The sequence below is a fragment of the Pseudomyrmex gracilis genome, unplaced genomic scaffold (assembly GCF_002006095.1).
Source record: "Pseudomyrmex gracilis isolate BER0280 unplaced genomic scaffold, ASM200609v1 scaffold_218, whole genome shotgun sequence".
Classification (NCBI taxonomy): domain Eukaryota; kingdom Metazoa; phylum Arthropoda; class Insecta; order Hymenoptera; family Formicidae; genus Pseudomyrmex; species Pseudomyrmex gracilis.
The window spans coordinates 219,096-235,582 of NW_018020802.1; the positions used below are offsets into that span (position 1 = coordinate 219,096).

Consider the following 16,487-nt stretch of genomic DNA (forward strand, 5'->3'; position numbering starts at 1 on the left):
ATACGTAATTGACATTCACCTGTGTGTATGTGTGACAAATGTTTTTTATAAACCTACTTGTGTAGTCACTACTTATTGCCAGTAATCCAATCTTAAGTAAGGCAGCGTAAAAATTGTTAAGTTCAACGTCACACTTTGCATTACATTAATAAGTTCAATTGATTAATCTATGTAGCGTAATCGAACGACTTTTGCTTCTACTCGAACGATTAATTCTCTTTCTTCTTATTTCAGTATCCTTGCAGAGCGTATATTACGGTAAAGTACGATATCGCCGAGGTGAAGAGCTGGAAACAAAAAATCTCCTTCTCATACTGCTCTTTTTACACGTTCTCCTCATTTACTGTCTGACCGTTGAACATCGTTTACTTGTCAAATGTAATTATATCAGAGCGTGACTTCTGCGAATATTTATTTACGAAATCCTCGCTTACCGTGGCAAATCCCTCTAAGCTGGGAACGAAGACACCGGCGACCACCAGTTTTTGTTCTTTTATGGCCAACTGCATGAACAATATCATTTTCTGAATAGACAACGGCGCTATGTACCACAGAGTTTGAAAACTAAAGTTAAAAAAATAAAAAAAAGAAAAAAAAAAGAACAACATATTTACAAAACGCGGATAACAACGACACGTAAGTTGCATTCGAGTATTACTTACATTGCCTCCCACACCTTTGCGCTGTGATCGATCAGTAATTGCACGCACAAATTTGCCACAAACATGTAACCAAGATGACCCAAAAACAACGCGAACGATATGAAAAATTCGTAAAAATCCTTCTCGTTATGAAGTATGTCGCTTTTCGTTACAGCATTGACCATCTACAAAGCATTGCAAGCTGTGAATAATTTCTAAACTCAAACTCATAAATACAGAGTAAAACTAAGCCGAGCAATCCGGAAAAAAAAAAAAGAAAAAAATATCCGACACGTTAAATGTGTCACTTACACGAAAGAAAACGCAACTCAAAGACACCGCGCCAACTACAATCAGCGGAAAATACCACAAGTGAAAAGTGTGCAGTTGCTCATTGATAAACCTTCGGTAACAAAAAACACTCTTTAGCTAAGACTTTTTGTAATTAATAATTGTAAATAATACATTTTATTTTTCAAGATATGTGCAAAACTAACTCCATAGTTCTTCTGTGAATAATGACACCTCGATGAATTTTATGATACATCAAATACATTCTCTGAGACACGGGAATCTGCATCACCCGCTCGGTCACTGTATTTTCGATTAAGATGCTGCAAGCAACGTGCAAAATCAATGAATGAAGAACAGACGAAATCAATATAGAAAACACATCGAAATTGCTTCTTCAAAATAAGATTTACCTGGCAATTTTGTAGGTCGCGCAGAAGTGTCTTCCCATCATAAAGAGAAAAGATCCCGTCGAGAGAAGCGACCAAATGCCGATGGTAAGGACAACGATTTCGAATAATAAGCAGATGAAAAAATGATCATTCTCGTTGAAAATAAAAAATTCAAACGGAACTTCAATGGTACGCGGTCGCGATTCGTTCAGCGGCTTCGCAATATCGAGTATAACGGGCGTCATTTCGAACAATATAAAAGTCACAAAAAGAAAAAATGTAAAACCTAAAAAAAAAAACGGAAATAACGCGAGAATGATGAGAATCAATGTAAATAAAGTGCCTAAGGTTGTTGTTTTTTTTTTTTGTAAATTAGAAATCCACTTTTATTTACCACTTGATAGTATTCCGAAAATGTAGCCCTGGTAGGTGTATTTTTTCAATATCTCAACCTCGTAATTCTCACTGAGAAATGACCAGTCGGTCTTGATATGTTCTACGAAGCGTTTTATCTGATTGTAGGAAACAATCGATCAATTCGTTCTTACGAAGAAGAGAGTCGCTTGACTGGAATCTAATTCAAATAAAACTTGTTTACGTCAAAAGACGGGAATATCGATACTTACGTTTTGTCTGTTGAAATAAAAACTGTTGTAATTCAAAGAATAAACGCAGGTGAGAAAGAGATACGAGACTTCTTTGATGATGTAATCGGCGCTGATCGACGTTGTTGCAAATGTCGTAAGCTAAGAGAAACTTGCCGTAAGAGTTACTTCTTTAACATGCGTGTTTAAAAAAGAAAAAAAAAAATCGTGAAATACTTGAAAAAACATGAAGAAGACCAGTATGCCGAGAATAAGAGTCCCTTGAATTCGCAAAGTCCTTGTTTTCTGATACGGCCACAAACCGATAGCTGCCAGCATCATCTGACTAACGTTGTAATAACGTTCGATCATTTTTTCGCACGACGAGCACAAATCTTTGTCGAACATGACCGACTTTACCGAACGTTCCTTTCTTGACGAAGGTTTGTCGCGAACAAAAAAGAACAAAATGCAACACACGCTGGAATAATTTAGTGATGATTTTTTTTTTTTTGCCGTAGTTTCTTCATCGATTCGCGTAATTCGAGCAATGACGCCGCATTACGAGTAAACGAAACAAACTATCTAACACATTAGAGAAAATTACACTTCTCTTATTGTGTGGATAATTTGTGGACGCAGGCGCAGTTGACAATCGCGTTCTTCTCTTATTTGCGAGTTGCGCCAGTCGACTTCGAACCGTGCGAGAAGACGCTGCACAATACGCGAGAATCGCGCAGTTTAAAAATGTAGAAACGCTGTAAACGATGAAAAATAGAAAAAGAGGCATTGCGGATAAAATGTTTATTAACTACGCAGTTATATAAAACAAGCTCGACTTTGTTTTTCTTTATAAAATCATTTTATGTGCAATTTGAAAAATTGCCAGTAAAGAAATCGAAGTTCGAAACGAGAGAGTCTCAGTTGAAGTGCTGCAAACAAGATACAATGGTACGTACATTCCGTGCAAAAAGAACTACAACTACGTACAACTTGGTTGTTTGTTACATGTATTATATAATTGTACGTGTGTATTATTTGAAGTTTATATACCTGGTAATTTTTTTCTACTCTATAATGCATCAAGTCGTAACGTTGTGTGTGAGTTAACATGACGTCCAGACCGTTTCAACAAAGTTTTGTTGTTATTGTATTGAATAAATTACGGTTAAATAAGATAGTGACGTAGTGGAAAGCTATAATAATGTTTTGCCGTTAGTTTTTATTTACATTTACAGTTTTTAATTTCTTGTTTAAATTCAAGCTGAGATGAGAGATCGTAAATTATGTTGAAATAAAAATTTCCATTAAAATTTTCCTCTATTTTTTGAGTAATTTACATAATTGCTCTTGTGCACATATTACCGTGGCGAAACCTTCCAACGATGCCACGAACATATCGCCGAGGACAAGTTTCAAAAATTTTATCGTCCTGCGCATGAAAAATAACAGTATTTTTTGCGACGACAATGGAGCAACGTACCACATTACCTTGCATCTGTGACGACAACGGTTTGATAACATCAATACCGATTTTTGGATAGACAATATAAAAAAGTTCACACATTTTTACACAGAAAATTAATAACATGTAATTTTATAATAATAATCTTTGTAATCTTGTAATTTTATAATAATAAACTTTGAATCTTTGTAAATTTCATATTATTAATATATTTTTAGATTATCATTTCTTAATTACAAAAATCTAATCTTTTTGTACAATTTTGTTTTTGTTTGTTTAAAAAAGTTTTTATACTCACGTCGCGTCAAAAATATCGGCGCTGTGATCGGTTACCGTTTGCGCGAAGTAATTAGCCAGAAACATGTAAGCAAAATGACCGATGAGAAGCACGATATTCGTAATGAGATCTGTCGTGTTCTTTATCGTGGCTGGTTGAAGAAGCTGCAACATTATCACACGCTAGTACAATCACGTGCTTTGGCCGTGATATTCTTAATACGTACGTTACGTGGATAAAGTTTGCTTAGTAACTTACTTAAGCGAGTGTTGGATATATATGTACAGACGGCGTCATTAATTCGAAGAATAGGCGCGGGGATCGGAGAGCAAGCGGGGATCGGAGGGCGGTTGCTCGTAGCGCCAACGGGCGCCGTACTAACTAACTAGTAGCAATCGGGTGTCCACAACTGGACACCCGATTTTGGGACTAATGGATATTTGGATCAACTGGACTTTTTATGTGATCCCCGCGCCTATTCTTCGAATTAATGACGCCGTCTGTACAATCGTATACTTACGCGAAATAAGTTGAGACTTATAAAAGATAATAGACTGAAATAAGTTGAGACTTATAAAAGATAATAGACTGAAATAAGTTGAGACTTATAGAAGCAATACCGATAATAATCAGAACGCACAACGGTACTGTGAAGGTCGTGAAAACAAAATCCATGAACCTTGAAAAGCAAAGAAATCAAAATAATCTTCTCGTGACTAAATTTGTTGGGAATTTCGAAACCGGTACACACTTCAGAGACTTCCGGTGCAATTCCACGGCGCGTCTTATTCTCTCGCGTATCGTTCTCTCCGCTCGAGCGGCGGAACCTCGCAGCACGCTCGCGTCGAACGCGTACTCTATGCGAAAGCTACGAAACGTTCTCTCGGTCAATTAAATGCAATCTGAGCGCAGATCGATCGGGAACTTTCTTACCTGACGACCTTCATCATCCCGCAAACGTGATAAGCGAAGACCATCAGTATTGTCCCGGTAGCGAGAGTCGTGACGGCTCCGCCGCTGCACGCGACGATCTCGTGCAGCAGCATGAAGGGAAAATATTTCACGGGATCGATAAAATATTCCGCCACCACGTGTATCTCGCGCGGTCGCGACTCGTTCAGGGGCGCGACCACGTCGAGCAGCATCGGCAGAAATTCGATAAAGATGAATATAAGCAAGAAGAAAAAAGTACAAACTAGATAGGAGATGTAAAAAGAAAAATCATCCTTGTGGTTTATCCAGTTTTTTTTTTTTTAACGAGTAAATTCTCGCAAGAAAATTCGAGATTTCTTCTCTTACGTGCGAAAACGAAGGTGAGCATATTCACGGATTGAGCGTATCTCTCGATTATCTCGATCTCCTGTTTGTCGTTCAGAGCGTTCCAGTCGTTCCGTATTTCGTCCATCATCAACTTGACCTACAGGGGACTCGAAGTTTACTCGAGACAAACAACATGTGTGAAAAATATGTCGCCGTTAACTAACGATATTTGTTATTGTAATTGACAGGGGAAACGATTTAATTTCGATTATGAAATTATTGACGGCTGGAGAGAATTTATTTAAGTGATTTAAATATTTACGCACATGATTAGAACTAAACTTGGCTCTGTGATGATAAATAAAACAAAATAAATATATAATTACGTTAATAACCGAAAATAGAAAAAATGCTTCATACTGACTTATTCGCGTCGTCGTAATTCGATTAATTGTTTGTAACATACCGTCAACTCGCTCGTCTGTTAGACGACGAGATCGATTGAGTCGGAAAAACTCACTTTTCTGGCGTAAACGTGATGCGCGTTGTACTGCACCGTATAAATAAGAACAGGCATGATGTGGGGGAGAATTTTAAGAATCACTTCCAAGTTGTGAGCCGAGGTGATCAACGCGCAGAGCTGCAAGCAACAAATTCTCAATCGGCGCAAAAATTTGCGTATGAATTTTATTCATTCGCGCTTGCGTGTGTGTGTGTGTGTGTGTGTGTGTTGCACACAACGTCGCTATCGCGGTGGAACGAGCGAAATACCTGAACATACAAAAAGGAGAGAAACGTGACGTAGAAGAAGATCACGCGAATTTGTACGCGATTTGTCTCGGACGGCCACAGTCCGAGACTACACAGGAGAATTTTATTGATCCTGTAATACCGCGCTCCGATAAAGTCCATCTCGCGCTCCGACGAAACCATGACTGCGTCTTTCCGTGAGAGCGATATAGCGAAAAATAATTTTCGCTCTTCCATTTCTCGAGCGATATTTTGTCTATATAGTTTTTCTGTGCGAAATAACGCGCGACGTCGAAATAGCCGACAAATAAGAATATAATTGATCAATTTTCTATCCGGGAAAGAAGCGGGAGAAAATTGCCGGAGAAAAAAACGCGTTTCTGTATAAATACTTAAATTCAGAGAATTACTGCGTTTCTTTTGTCTCTCACGCGGCGTTTGTCAAGTGACGCAGGCGCAGTTAACAGCCGCGGTCTTCAGTCCGCGTTAATTCTTCGCATAGGAAGCTCGACTCTCTCTTTTTCTCGCTGCTGACAGTCGTCTCAAAAAATTTAATTAAAACTATTATTCCTCGAGTCATCCGATATTGCGAAACATCGGTGTTACGAAAGCAAAAATTGCGCGACCTTCACACGCTCGGCGTCTATTCACTTCCTCGATTTGTTCGCGTTTGTTAATAATCACGCGACGCGACTTTGTCAAGATATCCGCAAACGGATATGCGGCGAATTAATTGCGAACGCGCGAGGCGGAACGCGCGAGGCGGAACGCGCGCCACCGGATTGCTTTCGCGCGCGTTAAACTGATGCAAATTGACTGCAACTTTCTTTACGGTGCGATTTATACGCACGACCGACGCCGCGGAATAAATTACCATGAAGTAAGGACAAGCCGGTAAGCTGCAACATAAAGTGTTCACTTCTGCGACGTACTTACTCAACGTTTTATACATATATATATATCGGATTACTAGTGTATTTACGCTGTTACTTCCGGATGATGCGCGCGCGCCGCTTGGAAAACGCGCTGTTTTTCACGCTTTTCGCGGCGCGCTCTGCGCTCGAGTAATATTTACAAATCAGCGCACATATACACACACACATGTTTTGTTTTCTTCTGAGCTTTCGTTTATTATCATCTCACAGACGAGACAATCGGTGATCTAGCGAGATTCAACATATCCTTGTACGACGTGCTGCTATAATGTACACAATTCAAACTATAATCGTAAATCCTGTCGTTAAACGGAACGTATTACCGTAAAATACGAGAACGACATACTGGTGATCTGAAACGAGAGGCAAGGCCGTCTTGTGAACACACGCCGGATAGGGAGAGAAAAAGGAGAGAGTTAATTAAGTCTCGCCATACCGCGGCGAGTCGAAGTGGTTAATTACCGTCGCGAAGCCCTCCAACGATGGCACAAACAAACCCCCCACGGACAAGAAGGTGCCTTTGACGCTCTGTCGCATCATGAACAATAGCAATTTTTGAGCGTGCGGCGGAGCGGCGTACCAATGCGACATGTATCTGCACACACGTAAATACAAGTGGTACTCTTAACAACACGAACGAATCAGCGCGAGTGAATTTAGTAATTCAATAATTGGCGTGTGTTAAGTTGGCATCCCAACATTAAATTTTTGTAGTTCTGATTAGAGTTCCCGCTTTATTTTGAAGAGAGACTAAGAGTTCTCAATAGTTTATATAAAGAGTTCTGGTGATTTACTGCCTCAAAATTAAAATTAAAAAATGGGGGGCCAACTTCTAATCGAAAATCGTGATGACATAGTTCTCAGCGATTAAATAGTTTCGTTTTGCGATTATCTAGAGTTCTTGATACATAAAACAATTTTTTGATTATTCCAAAAAATTTTTTTAAATTTTGAAAAATTAATTTTTAGATATAATAGTTCTGAGTTAATTTTATTAAAATTTTATGTATTTTAAAGAGTTCTCGATGATTTAAAAAATTTTAGATATCTAACTAAACAAGTTACACACTTTAAAACATATTTTCAAACCAGACAATTATTACACATATCTTTTTATCTAGTCATTTGATCGCATTGATCCATAAGATTTTTTGTTAGAACTCGTCGAGAACTAGCCAGAACGCTAATCAGAACTATCCGGAACTCTCAAAAAAATTCACCCACGGAACTTTGAAAAATTTTCTTATATCAGCTTACAATGTCGCGTATCTTGCAAACCACTGGTCCGATAGCTTTGATCCATATAAAAAAATGTTCAAAGTTCCGTGGGTGAATTTTTTTTAGAGTTCCGGATAGTTCTGATTAGCGTTCCGGCTAGTTCTCGACGAGTTCTAACGAGATGTCTTATAAATCAAAGCGATCAAATGACTAGATAAAAAGATATGTGTAATAATCGTCTGGTTTAAAAAGATGTTTTAAAGTCTGTAACTTGTTTAGTTAAGTATCTAAAATTTTTTCAATCGTCGAGAACTCTTTAAAATATATAAAATTTCAATAAAATTAGCTCAGAACTATTATATCTAAAAATTAATTTTTCAAAATTTTTTAAGATTTTTTAGAATAATCAAAAAATTGTTTTATGTATCAAGAACTCTACACATAATCGCAAAACAAAACTATTTAACCGCTCAGAACTGTGCCATCACGATTTTCGATTAGAAGTTGGCTCTCCATTTTTTAATTTTAATTTTGAGGCAATAAATCACCAGAACTCTTTATATAAACTATCTAGAACTCTTAGTCTCTTCAAAATAAAGTGGGAACTCTAATCAGAACTACAAAAATGTAATGTTAGGATGCCAACTTAACACACGCCAATAATTGTCATTTCGCGAGAGAAATTACGGCGGTAAACGTAGGAAAATGTAAATGGCAAAAATTCCATTAGAAAATACTCACATTCGGTGAAACACATCGGTGCTGTGATCGATCAGTCGCTGACCGGTGTAATTGCCCAGAAATATGTAATAAACGTGGCCGAGAACAAAGATCGCGGCGACGAACACCTCCTCGAGATTGTTCACATATCCGGATTGCGAAACTAAAACGAGCTACGATAAGAAATCTCAGCTGTGGGCCGACTCCAACACACGGTTGCTGAATTCGTTACGCGCGCGCGCGCGCGCAGATGCGCGCGACGCAACAACTTACGCGAAGCAAATTTGCGGTCAAAGACGCGACTCCGAAGGCAACCAGAAATATGTACGACACCGACAGGTTGGACATTAAAAACTTGCAGAAACTTAAAGAGACAGAGACACACATGATGTACATATTCGTAGTTTCTTGTTTGACGATCAAAATTTTAATATTAAAACTTTGAAAAACAAAATTGTAATTTTAGTTTAGAATTTTAAAATTTTACACAAGACACCAACTTCATCGCTCTCCTGTGAATAATCACGGCGCTTATTATGTTCGCACAGTACAAGCAAAATTTGCTCGGTTTCGTTGCGTCCAACGTCTCGTCGAACGCGTGCTCTATTCTGTAACTTGAAAGTGAAATTTTGCGTATTATTGTTTGGATTAATAAAACATTGTTCGCTTTATATCGTGTTAGAGACATCGAAGAGTTACTGACTCGAGATGTTTACCTGGCGATCTCGAACATTCCTATCGCATGCTGAATGTAGGCCGAGGATAAAGATTCGGTGGACATCACAACGGTCAGACCTATGAGAGCTATAAAGTCGATGTGCAGCAGAATCGGAAGGTAATACTTCTGCTGATCGACGAAGTATTCCGCGACAAGAGGTATGTTGTGCGATCGTGACTCGTTTCGCGGCGCTACAACGTCGAGAAAATCCGGCATAAATTGAATCACCACGTAACCGGATAGACTAGAATACACCGCACCTGAAAGTGGCGGTGATGTAACGAAACGAAATTCGTCACGTATTTGATCAACTAATGTGACAGAATATCCACTTGCAACGCATTTCAAACTTTTAAATAAATATCCATCTATTATTATTCAGAAGTAAACTACTAATGGAAAAAAAGTAAACTACTAATAGAAAAAAAGCTTTAAAAAAAAAGTGAGATGTATAAATTGATAAAAAAATCGTCGAAAATAATAGCAAAATCTCGTTTCTCACATGTGAAGAGCAACGTATAGAACCGTCCGAAATCGGAATGTTTTTTTATAATTTCGAACTCCACTTCGGTCCGCACCAAATTCCAATCGCTCACAATATATTCCAAGAGTGCTCTCATCTATGGAAAAATTTTTAAATTTTATTACTTTAATTTCCAACATATACAAAAAAATCATCTCTCTGTTGTATAACAAAAAAAAATATATTTAATAAAATTACTTCGTGTTGGCTAATTTTGTAAATGTAATTACTTTCAACTTACTGATTCATTGTTCATGATGAAGGAAATGTATTTTAAAACGAAAACCATGCAAGGTATAGCAAATGACAAAATTTTGAGCAAAAGCTCCATACTGTACTCAGTTGTAAAAAATGATATTAGCTAAAAATAATTTAAAATACAGTTAAATCGTCGCTATTAAAACACTGTCAAATAATTTGCCCGCAAGCATATTATATGGATGTAAAATTTAAAACAAAAACCATTAATATAGATGTAAAATTGTTTTCAATAACAAAAACTTCGCCATATAAATAATAAATTGCATTAAGAGAATTAAAAAATTGAACTCTTTCATGCGGTTGGTAATTGCTGTCGGTTTGATATTGAATACAATTTAATATAGAAAATATCTAACGGATAAATATTTTATTATTTTATTTCTATTAACAATGTACGTTTTCACATACAAAGTAAATGTGTGGTGTGAGATTTCCGATCCATCTACAATTATAGCGACGTATAGACGTGCATGTTCAAAAATTGATAAAGACAACAATTTTAGATGTGTTCTAAATCTGATTATTTACCTGTACAACAATAGACGAGACAAGCACAACGGAATAAATAACTCTCTGAAATTTTTTCATTTTCGGATTCTGATACGGCCACAAACCGACAGATGATAAAAGAACGCGATGTATATTGTAGTAGCGGTTTCCTGCAAAGTCCATATTCAATGGTAGTAACGCGATACGTTTAGTCGCACGACAATCACGAAAATGAGATCTAACCGAACCGTTAAAAATACTTTATTTTACGTCTCCAAACAAGTTTTTTATTTTCCACTGCAGTTATTACTCGAAATTGCAAAGCTGTTAGAAAAGAAAATAGCGCTAATGACTTTTCTATTTCACACATTCTTTTCAGAGAATAGTCTATAGATCCGTTGTTTCACCGATGTTTATGAGTCTGTAACTATCCAAATTGCTTAAATTGCGTGCAAATTACCGTGTCCCGGGTGTTCCAAAGCGACGAATAATAAAGCGACGAGTTTTCCCTCTTCGACTAAGGAGAAAAAGAGAGAGAGAGAGACGCATGCGCAATAACGAAAAGAGCGTCTATATCGGCCGACCGTGTTGCATTCACATTTAATTCGTCCTGGGAGTAACATCTGTTCCTATAACTCGATTTCGTTTCACGACCTGAACTCATTGACGATAATGTGCAACGCATAAGGTAAAACGCTGCAGTTTGTTTATTTTTGTTTTAGAAAAAAGAAAGAGAGAAAGAGAGTCGTAACATTAACAATTAAATTCATTGCTCATGTTTTACCACAATTACGATTATTACGCGTTTTCAATTACTTAAGTCACACCAAAAACGGAATAAGAGATTTTAAAAGGTGCAAAATGTTATTATTTATTGCTACAATACTAATAAGCAAAAAGTTATTTTGTAGAATGCATGACACAAATTCTTTACGAATCATGCTGACTTTTCTGGATATATCTTCGAAATTTTTCTTCGATCGTTTATTTTCGAATATAGAGAACACTACCTCGCAGCTGCTATTTCTTCGCATATTTTTGTTAGTTTCACTCTTGCACAGAGTAAATTATTGTAAAGTAAGATACCGACGTGCTCGCGAGCTAAGAAAATAGATTTGTTATTTCGGGACAAATACTGGTGAATCGAGAATGATTAGATCGTCAGATTCGCGACACAAGTTACCGTGGTAAAGTGTTCCAGCGACACAGGAAAAATATAGCCCAAAAAAAACTTGCAGGATTTCATGCTCCTTTGCATTATAAACAACAGCAATTTTTGTATTTGCACGGGCGCCGCGTACCATTGCGTATCGTATCTAAAAATTGTCGAGAATATTCTGCGTGTGTTTTAATTTTGTGACGTACGAAAAGTGTTTTTAGTTTTAAAAACAATCGAGGGAAGTGCCGTGAATTTTACAAATTATATATTTAATTAAAAATATATATATTTATGTTCTCAGCGGGTATTGTCTATTTTTATAGAGTGCACAAATAACAGTTATTTATTAAAACAAAAAAAAAACATCACAAACGTGCGTATAGAAAGACAGATTGCTTGGTAATTTCGAAGTGGTGATACTCACGCTTTTACGTGAACTTGTATGCTGCTATTTGTGATTTTCTGTCCCATGTACTGCAGTATAAACATATAATAAAAATGACCGATAATAAACAGCATATAAATTACTAACTGTTTTCTTTGATCCGATATTGTTAAAGTTTGAAAAAACTGAAAAACGCAAACAATTTCACATTTAAATGTCACATTACTTCGATTAAAATATTTGTAGTATTACTGTAATTATACAAATATAAACAAAGTGTGTAAACAATACTCGGTGCATGCACGTACAAATTTACTTACACGTAATAAATTAACACTCAAAGAAGCTACGCCGAGAATCATTAATACAAAGTAAGATTGCTTGTGTGCTTCCATCACGTACTCAAAGAGCCTTTAACAATAACAAAAAATCTTATTCGTCAAAACTATTTTGTGAATTCTGAAAATTTGATTAATTATAAAAATATATAAAAATCGTATCGTGTACTTGTAACAATATAACTAATGTATAGTGTAAAGGTATATATATGTATATATATATATATATATATATATATATATATATATATATATAATATTAAAGCATATTTTGTATATGATATAAAAGAAAGTTGCTGACTCGATGATTTTTTTGTGACTTTCTATAGCGTCAATTATATTCATGCGAATGATCTTTTCCTTGTTTGCCGCGGACACACAATTCAACGAATGTTGTATTCTATACCTGCAACAACGCGTTTCATTTCACTTTGTTCATTAAATAAGATTCGGCTAATATCAGAAAGTAAATTTCTATTATTTTTAACGTAATCTCTCTCTATCTTACCCAACGACTTCAAATATCCCGCAGATGTAATGAATATACGCGAAGAAGAACGTCTCGTCGGTTATGACACTCACGAGTCCTATAGTGGCAGCCAAAGTCATATGACACACTATCAGATAGAAGTATCTTTGCTGATCGACAAAATACTCGGTTACAAATAGGATATTTCGCGGACGAGATTCGTTAAGCGGCGCCACAAAATCGAGAATATCTGCCGAGAACTCTATTACAAGAAAACAAACCACTCCAGGATACGCCAAGCCTTAAAAAAAAAAAAAAAAAAAAAAAAATTTATCACTGAGACAATTCTCGGATTAATTTTTAATACAATTTGTTTTTACCCGCGAAGAAATACATAAATTTTTTTCCGTCGTTCGCGTGCTTCCGCACTATCTCCACTTCTCGTTCGTCTTTCAATTTGTTCCAATTGTTCTCTATGATTTTGATGATATTCCTGATCTATGTGTTTCATACAATATAATTAAAAATCACAAAATTTAATTGAGACAATCACACACGAACACACTAAGTGCTAACGCGTGCGTTGCGAGAATAATAAATTAACGAGAGAAACAAAAAGTTGCGCGCGCTTTACCTTTCGAGAATTTATGTACAACGTGTTGTATTTTAAGAGATAAACCGAGAAAGGAATGATGAACGACACGTCGGTCAATATAAGTACGAGATCGTACTCCATTGTAAACAATCTTATAACCTGGAAAATTGTAAATAATAAACTTTTCCTCTTCTTCAATTTCTAGACGAGCAAACGTTGTTTTTAAATAAATTTCTACTGCGACACGCGAATATCGCGAGATTTCTTTCACAGAAATACGAATGTATTTAATATTTTGCTTTCTTAAAGCGCCACTTTGTTACCTGAACCAATATCGCAGATAAGAGCAAAGAGACACAAAAAAACGCTTGTATTGGCTTCGCGAATGAATCGTTGAACGGCCACAGACCGAACGGCAACGTAAAGATTCGAGTAAGTTTATAATATCGACGTCCAAGATATTCCATATTGCTCTTTAAAATTTGTCGCGCGTTTGTCTCCTAAGACGCGCGAAGTGTGTCTCCAGCATCTTCGCTCTATCTCATCTGTTTGCATTATTACTCTTCTTTTTTTCTGCGAAATTTACGTCTATACATTCGCACATATGTAATGTCTCTTTCTCTCTCTCGCAAATTTTGTTTTAACTTATTTATATCGGGTCTGGGAAAAATAGGGTGTTGCATGCAAATTGTTGAGAAAAGTCGCCGATGGCGGCAATTACGTAAATTACGCAACACTTTACTGTAAACGCCGTTTGCTTTCATCGAGAAACACTTCGCGTATGTATGCGCCACGCAAGCGCAGTTGCGCTTTCGCTTTATTTCGATTCAGTTCAACCGTTAGTAGGGTTTCGTGTGCGGTGCGTAACGTTTTGTAATTTTGATCGTGAAACGCATATTGTTTTCTATTTATAAAATATTATGTGCGTGATATTGTTTAACACTTTGTAGGCGTACGTCCGTTCTATTCAGGACTTACAATAATTACAATCGGTAATTACAATCTCCCAAAGTGTTAAAATTACGTCAGAGTAATGCAAGTTGACATCGTGCAAGATATGCCGGATTGCATAATACGCCAAATTATTGCTTTATCTTCTGAAAGTTTCCTTGAATATTTAGGAAGATTTAATTTTCGATAAATATAAATGTGTCTATTAAACATTTTTTAATACAATATACTTTTATCATTATCACTACTGACTCGTTTCATTCGGTGAGCAACTCGTCGATTTTTGTTTGCACAAATGTCAGGTAGTTTACGAAGTTATTTACGACACAATCAAAGATATTTTGTAATGTGGCGAATTTACACTTCTGTTCAAATGTTACAAACCCCACTTGGATTCGAGTCCAAGCATCGGCGAAATTTCATCCTCTTCCGTATTATTGATTGCAAAAAATTCACAATTCAATTATCATCACTATCAACTATCTATTTATTTCTTCTCTATCTGAACACTCAAGTATTCAGACGCGGTGCAAAAACTGTAGTGTGACATCGCATTGCAAAACACGCAAAAAAAAATCGATAAAAGTTATTTTGTTAACACAAAAGAATCTCTCCGATGTATTTTTATCGCGCTCCTTCTCGTTATCGATCGCGTTACGATCGCACCGAGTACAGCACCGTGAAATAAGACACTGACAGACTAGTCAACTAGAAAAACAAATTTGAGTTACACACCCGTGTCTTCCAGCTGTACCGAAACAAAATTAACATAAAAAAAACTGCTACCGATGCGAAACCTTCCATCGATGCGATCAACAGGCTACCGAATACTTGAAAGGTACACGTTTTCATTGATCTTTGTAATGTAAACATTAACAATTTTTGAATGTGTGCAGGAGCTGTGTACCACCGCGAGGAATATCTACGCAAATAAATGTTATTTTTCATTTAATTTGATTGACTTTTTTTTAACAAAACACGTTAATTACCGTGCAAAAGATACTCACGCTACTTCAAAGAAGTTTTCGCTATGATCGGCCAAATACTGTCCAAAATACATGACCCAAAACACATAGCAAAAATGAGAAAAAACATATAAACCGGAAGCAAGCATCTCATTGATTGCGTTATCTTCGATCGCTTGATACAGCTGAAACAAATCGGAATCTTCTTGTATCTTAAATTATATATACGTGAAAAGTAAAACATACTTCTTTAATTCCCTCAATAAAAAACGAGCGCTACTTACTCGTACCATATTAATGCTCAATGACATGACACCAAATATCGCGAGAATCAAGTAAGATACAGAAAAGTATGAATTCATAAGTTCTATTAATCTTCAATTTTACATATTTTACATATTAAATTCCAGTGGTATGATTTATGAAACAAAATGTAAAAATTTTCACGTAACAAACGCAATAAATTAGAAAAATAAACACTACATTAACATACCGTAAGGATCGTGCGTGGTTTCTTATGGCATGCAACAAGTTCCGTTTGACAGCGGATGTGTCTTTGCAATCGTCAAACGCGCGACCGATTTGATAACTAAAATGTTAACATCCTCGAAACTGTTTGAAGTAAAATATTGCCCAAAACATGGCAAACTACGCTGCTATACGTCATTTGTTCTTTGAGTGATCTTATAACAAAGTGATTTGCAATAGAAAGCGAAATCAAAGACATTAAATTATCCAAACTCTTTCACCTTGCAAGTGTGAACAATCCGCAGACGTGCTGTATAATCACCATAAACATGGTCTCGGTCGCCATTAGCGTGGTCATGCCTGCCATAGCTATCACAAAGATGTCAGATATAATTACGTAAAAGTATTTTTGCTGATCGAAAAAGCATTCTACGGGAGTAGGTACAATGCGTAGACGAGGCTTGTCCAGCGGAATTACGATGTTAAGAATATCCGGTATACATAACGTCACAAAGAAGAATACCGTGCCCGTGTAAACGATCGCTGCAATAACACACCGGCAGATAGCACTTTGCGATCGAGTTTTTTGTACTTTGTGCAAACATATCTGTTTTGCCTATCCGAGTAATTCCA

At 36.5% G+C, this 16,487-nt stretch overlaps 2 protein-coding genes and 1 long non-coding RNA gene across 3 annotated transcripts; 1 reads left to right on the plus strand and 2 right to left on the minus strand.

Annotated features, from left to right (window-relative positions):
- The first annotated feature begins 242 nt into the window (after positions 1-242).
- Positions 243-1,423, plus strand: LOC109858680. The gene is made up of 3 exons (XR_002250640.1): positions 243-636; positions 817-1,049; positions 1,122-1,423. It is a non-coding gene; the product is annotated as an uncharacterized LOC109858680 (long non-coding RNA).
- A 1,805-nt stretch (positions 1,424-3,228) lies between these two features.
- Positions 3,229-10,707, minus strand: LOC109858677. Its single transcript, XM_020436171.1, has 14 exons — positions 10,564-10,707; positions 10,016-10,135; positions 9,754-9,871; positions 9,250-9,511; positions 9,034-9,147; positions 8,807-8,897; positions 8,555-8,706; positions 7,058-7,190; positions 5,431-5,550; positions 4,950-5,067; positions 4,584-4,845; positions 4,171-4,204; positions 3,672-3,814; positions 3,229-3,406 (listed from the first exon to the last, which is right to left on the minus strand). The coding sequence occupies exons 1-14, from the start codon at positions 10,705-10,707 to the stop codon at positions 3,229-3,231; spliced, it is 1,989 nt and encodes a 662-aa protein (XP_020291760.1).
- An 864-nt stretch (positions 10,708-11,571) lies between these two features.
- LOC109858678 (odorant receptor Or2-like) lies at positions 11,572-13,937 on the minus strand. Its single transcript, XM_020436173.1, has 9 exons — positions 13,794-13,937; positions 13,510-13,629; positions 13,256-13,373; positions 12,915-13,176; positions 12,708-12,812; positions 12,389-12,479; positions 12,108-12,253; positions 11,708-11,840; positions 11,572-11,625 (listed from the first exon to the last, which is right to left on the minus strand). The coding sequence occupies exons 1-9, from the start codon at positions 13,935-13,937 to the stop codon at positions 11,572-11,574; spliced, it is 1,173 nt and encodes a 390-aa protein (XP_020291762.1).
- Positions 13,938-16,487: the final 2,550 nt, after the last annotated feature.

Excerpts from the sequence above, each read along its gene's own strand:
- LOC109858677 (XM_020436171.1), bottom strand. The coding sequence starts at position 10,707 with ATGGACTTTGCAGGAAACCGCTACTACAATATACATCGCGTTCTTTTA. Across the intron at positions 4,205-4,583 it reads GGGATGATGAAGGTCGTCAG|TCTATTATCTTTTATAAGTC; the intron begins GTAAGAAAGTTC and ends AACTTATTTCAG. Across the intron at positions 3,407-3,671 it reads GCCGATATTTTTGACGCGAC|ATGCAAGGTAATGTGGTACG; the intron begins GTGAGTATAAAA and ends TTGTCGTCACAG.
- LOC109858678 (XM_020436173.1), bottom strand. The coding sequence starts at position 13,937 with ATGGAATATCTTGGACGTCGATATTATAAACTTACTCGAATCTTTACG. Across the intron at positions 12,480-12,707 it reads AGTCACAAAAAAATCATCGA|GCTCTTTGAGTACGTGATGG; the intron begins GTCAGCAACTTT and ends TTATTGTTAAAG. Across the intron at positions 12,254-12,388 it reads TGAGTGTTAATTTATTACGT|TTTTTTCAAACTTTAACAAT; the intron begins GTAAGTAAATTT and ends TGCGTTTTTCAG.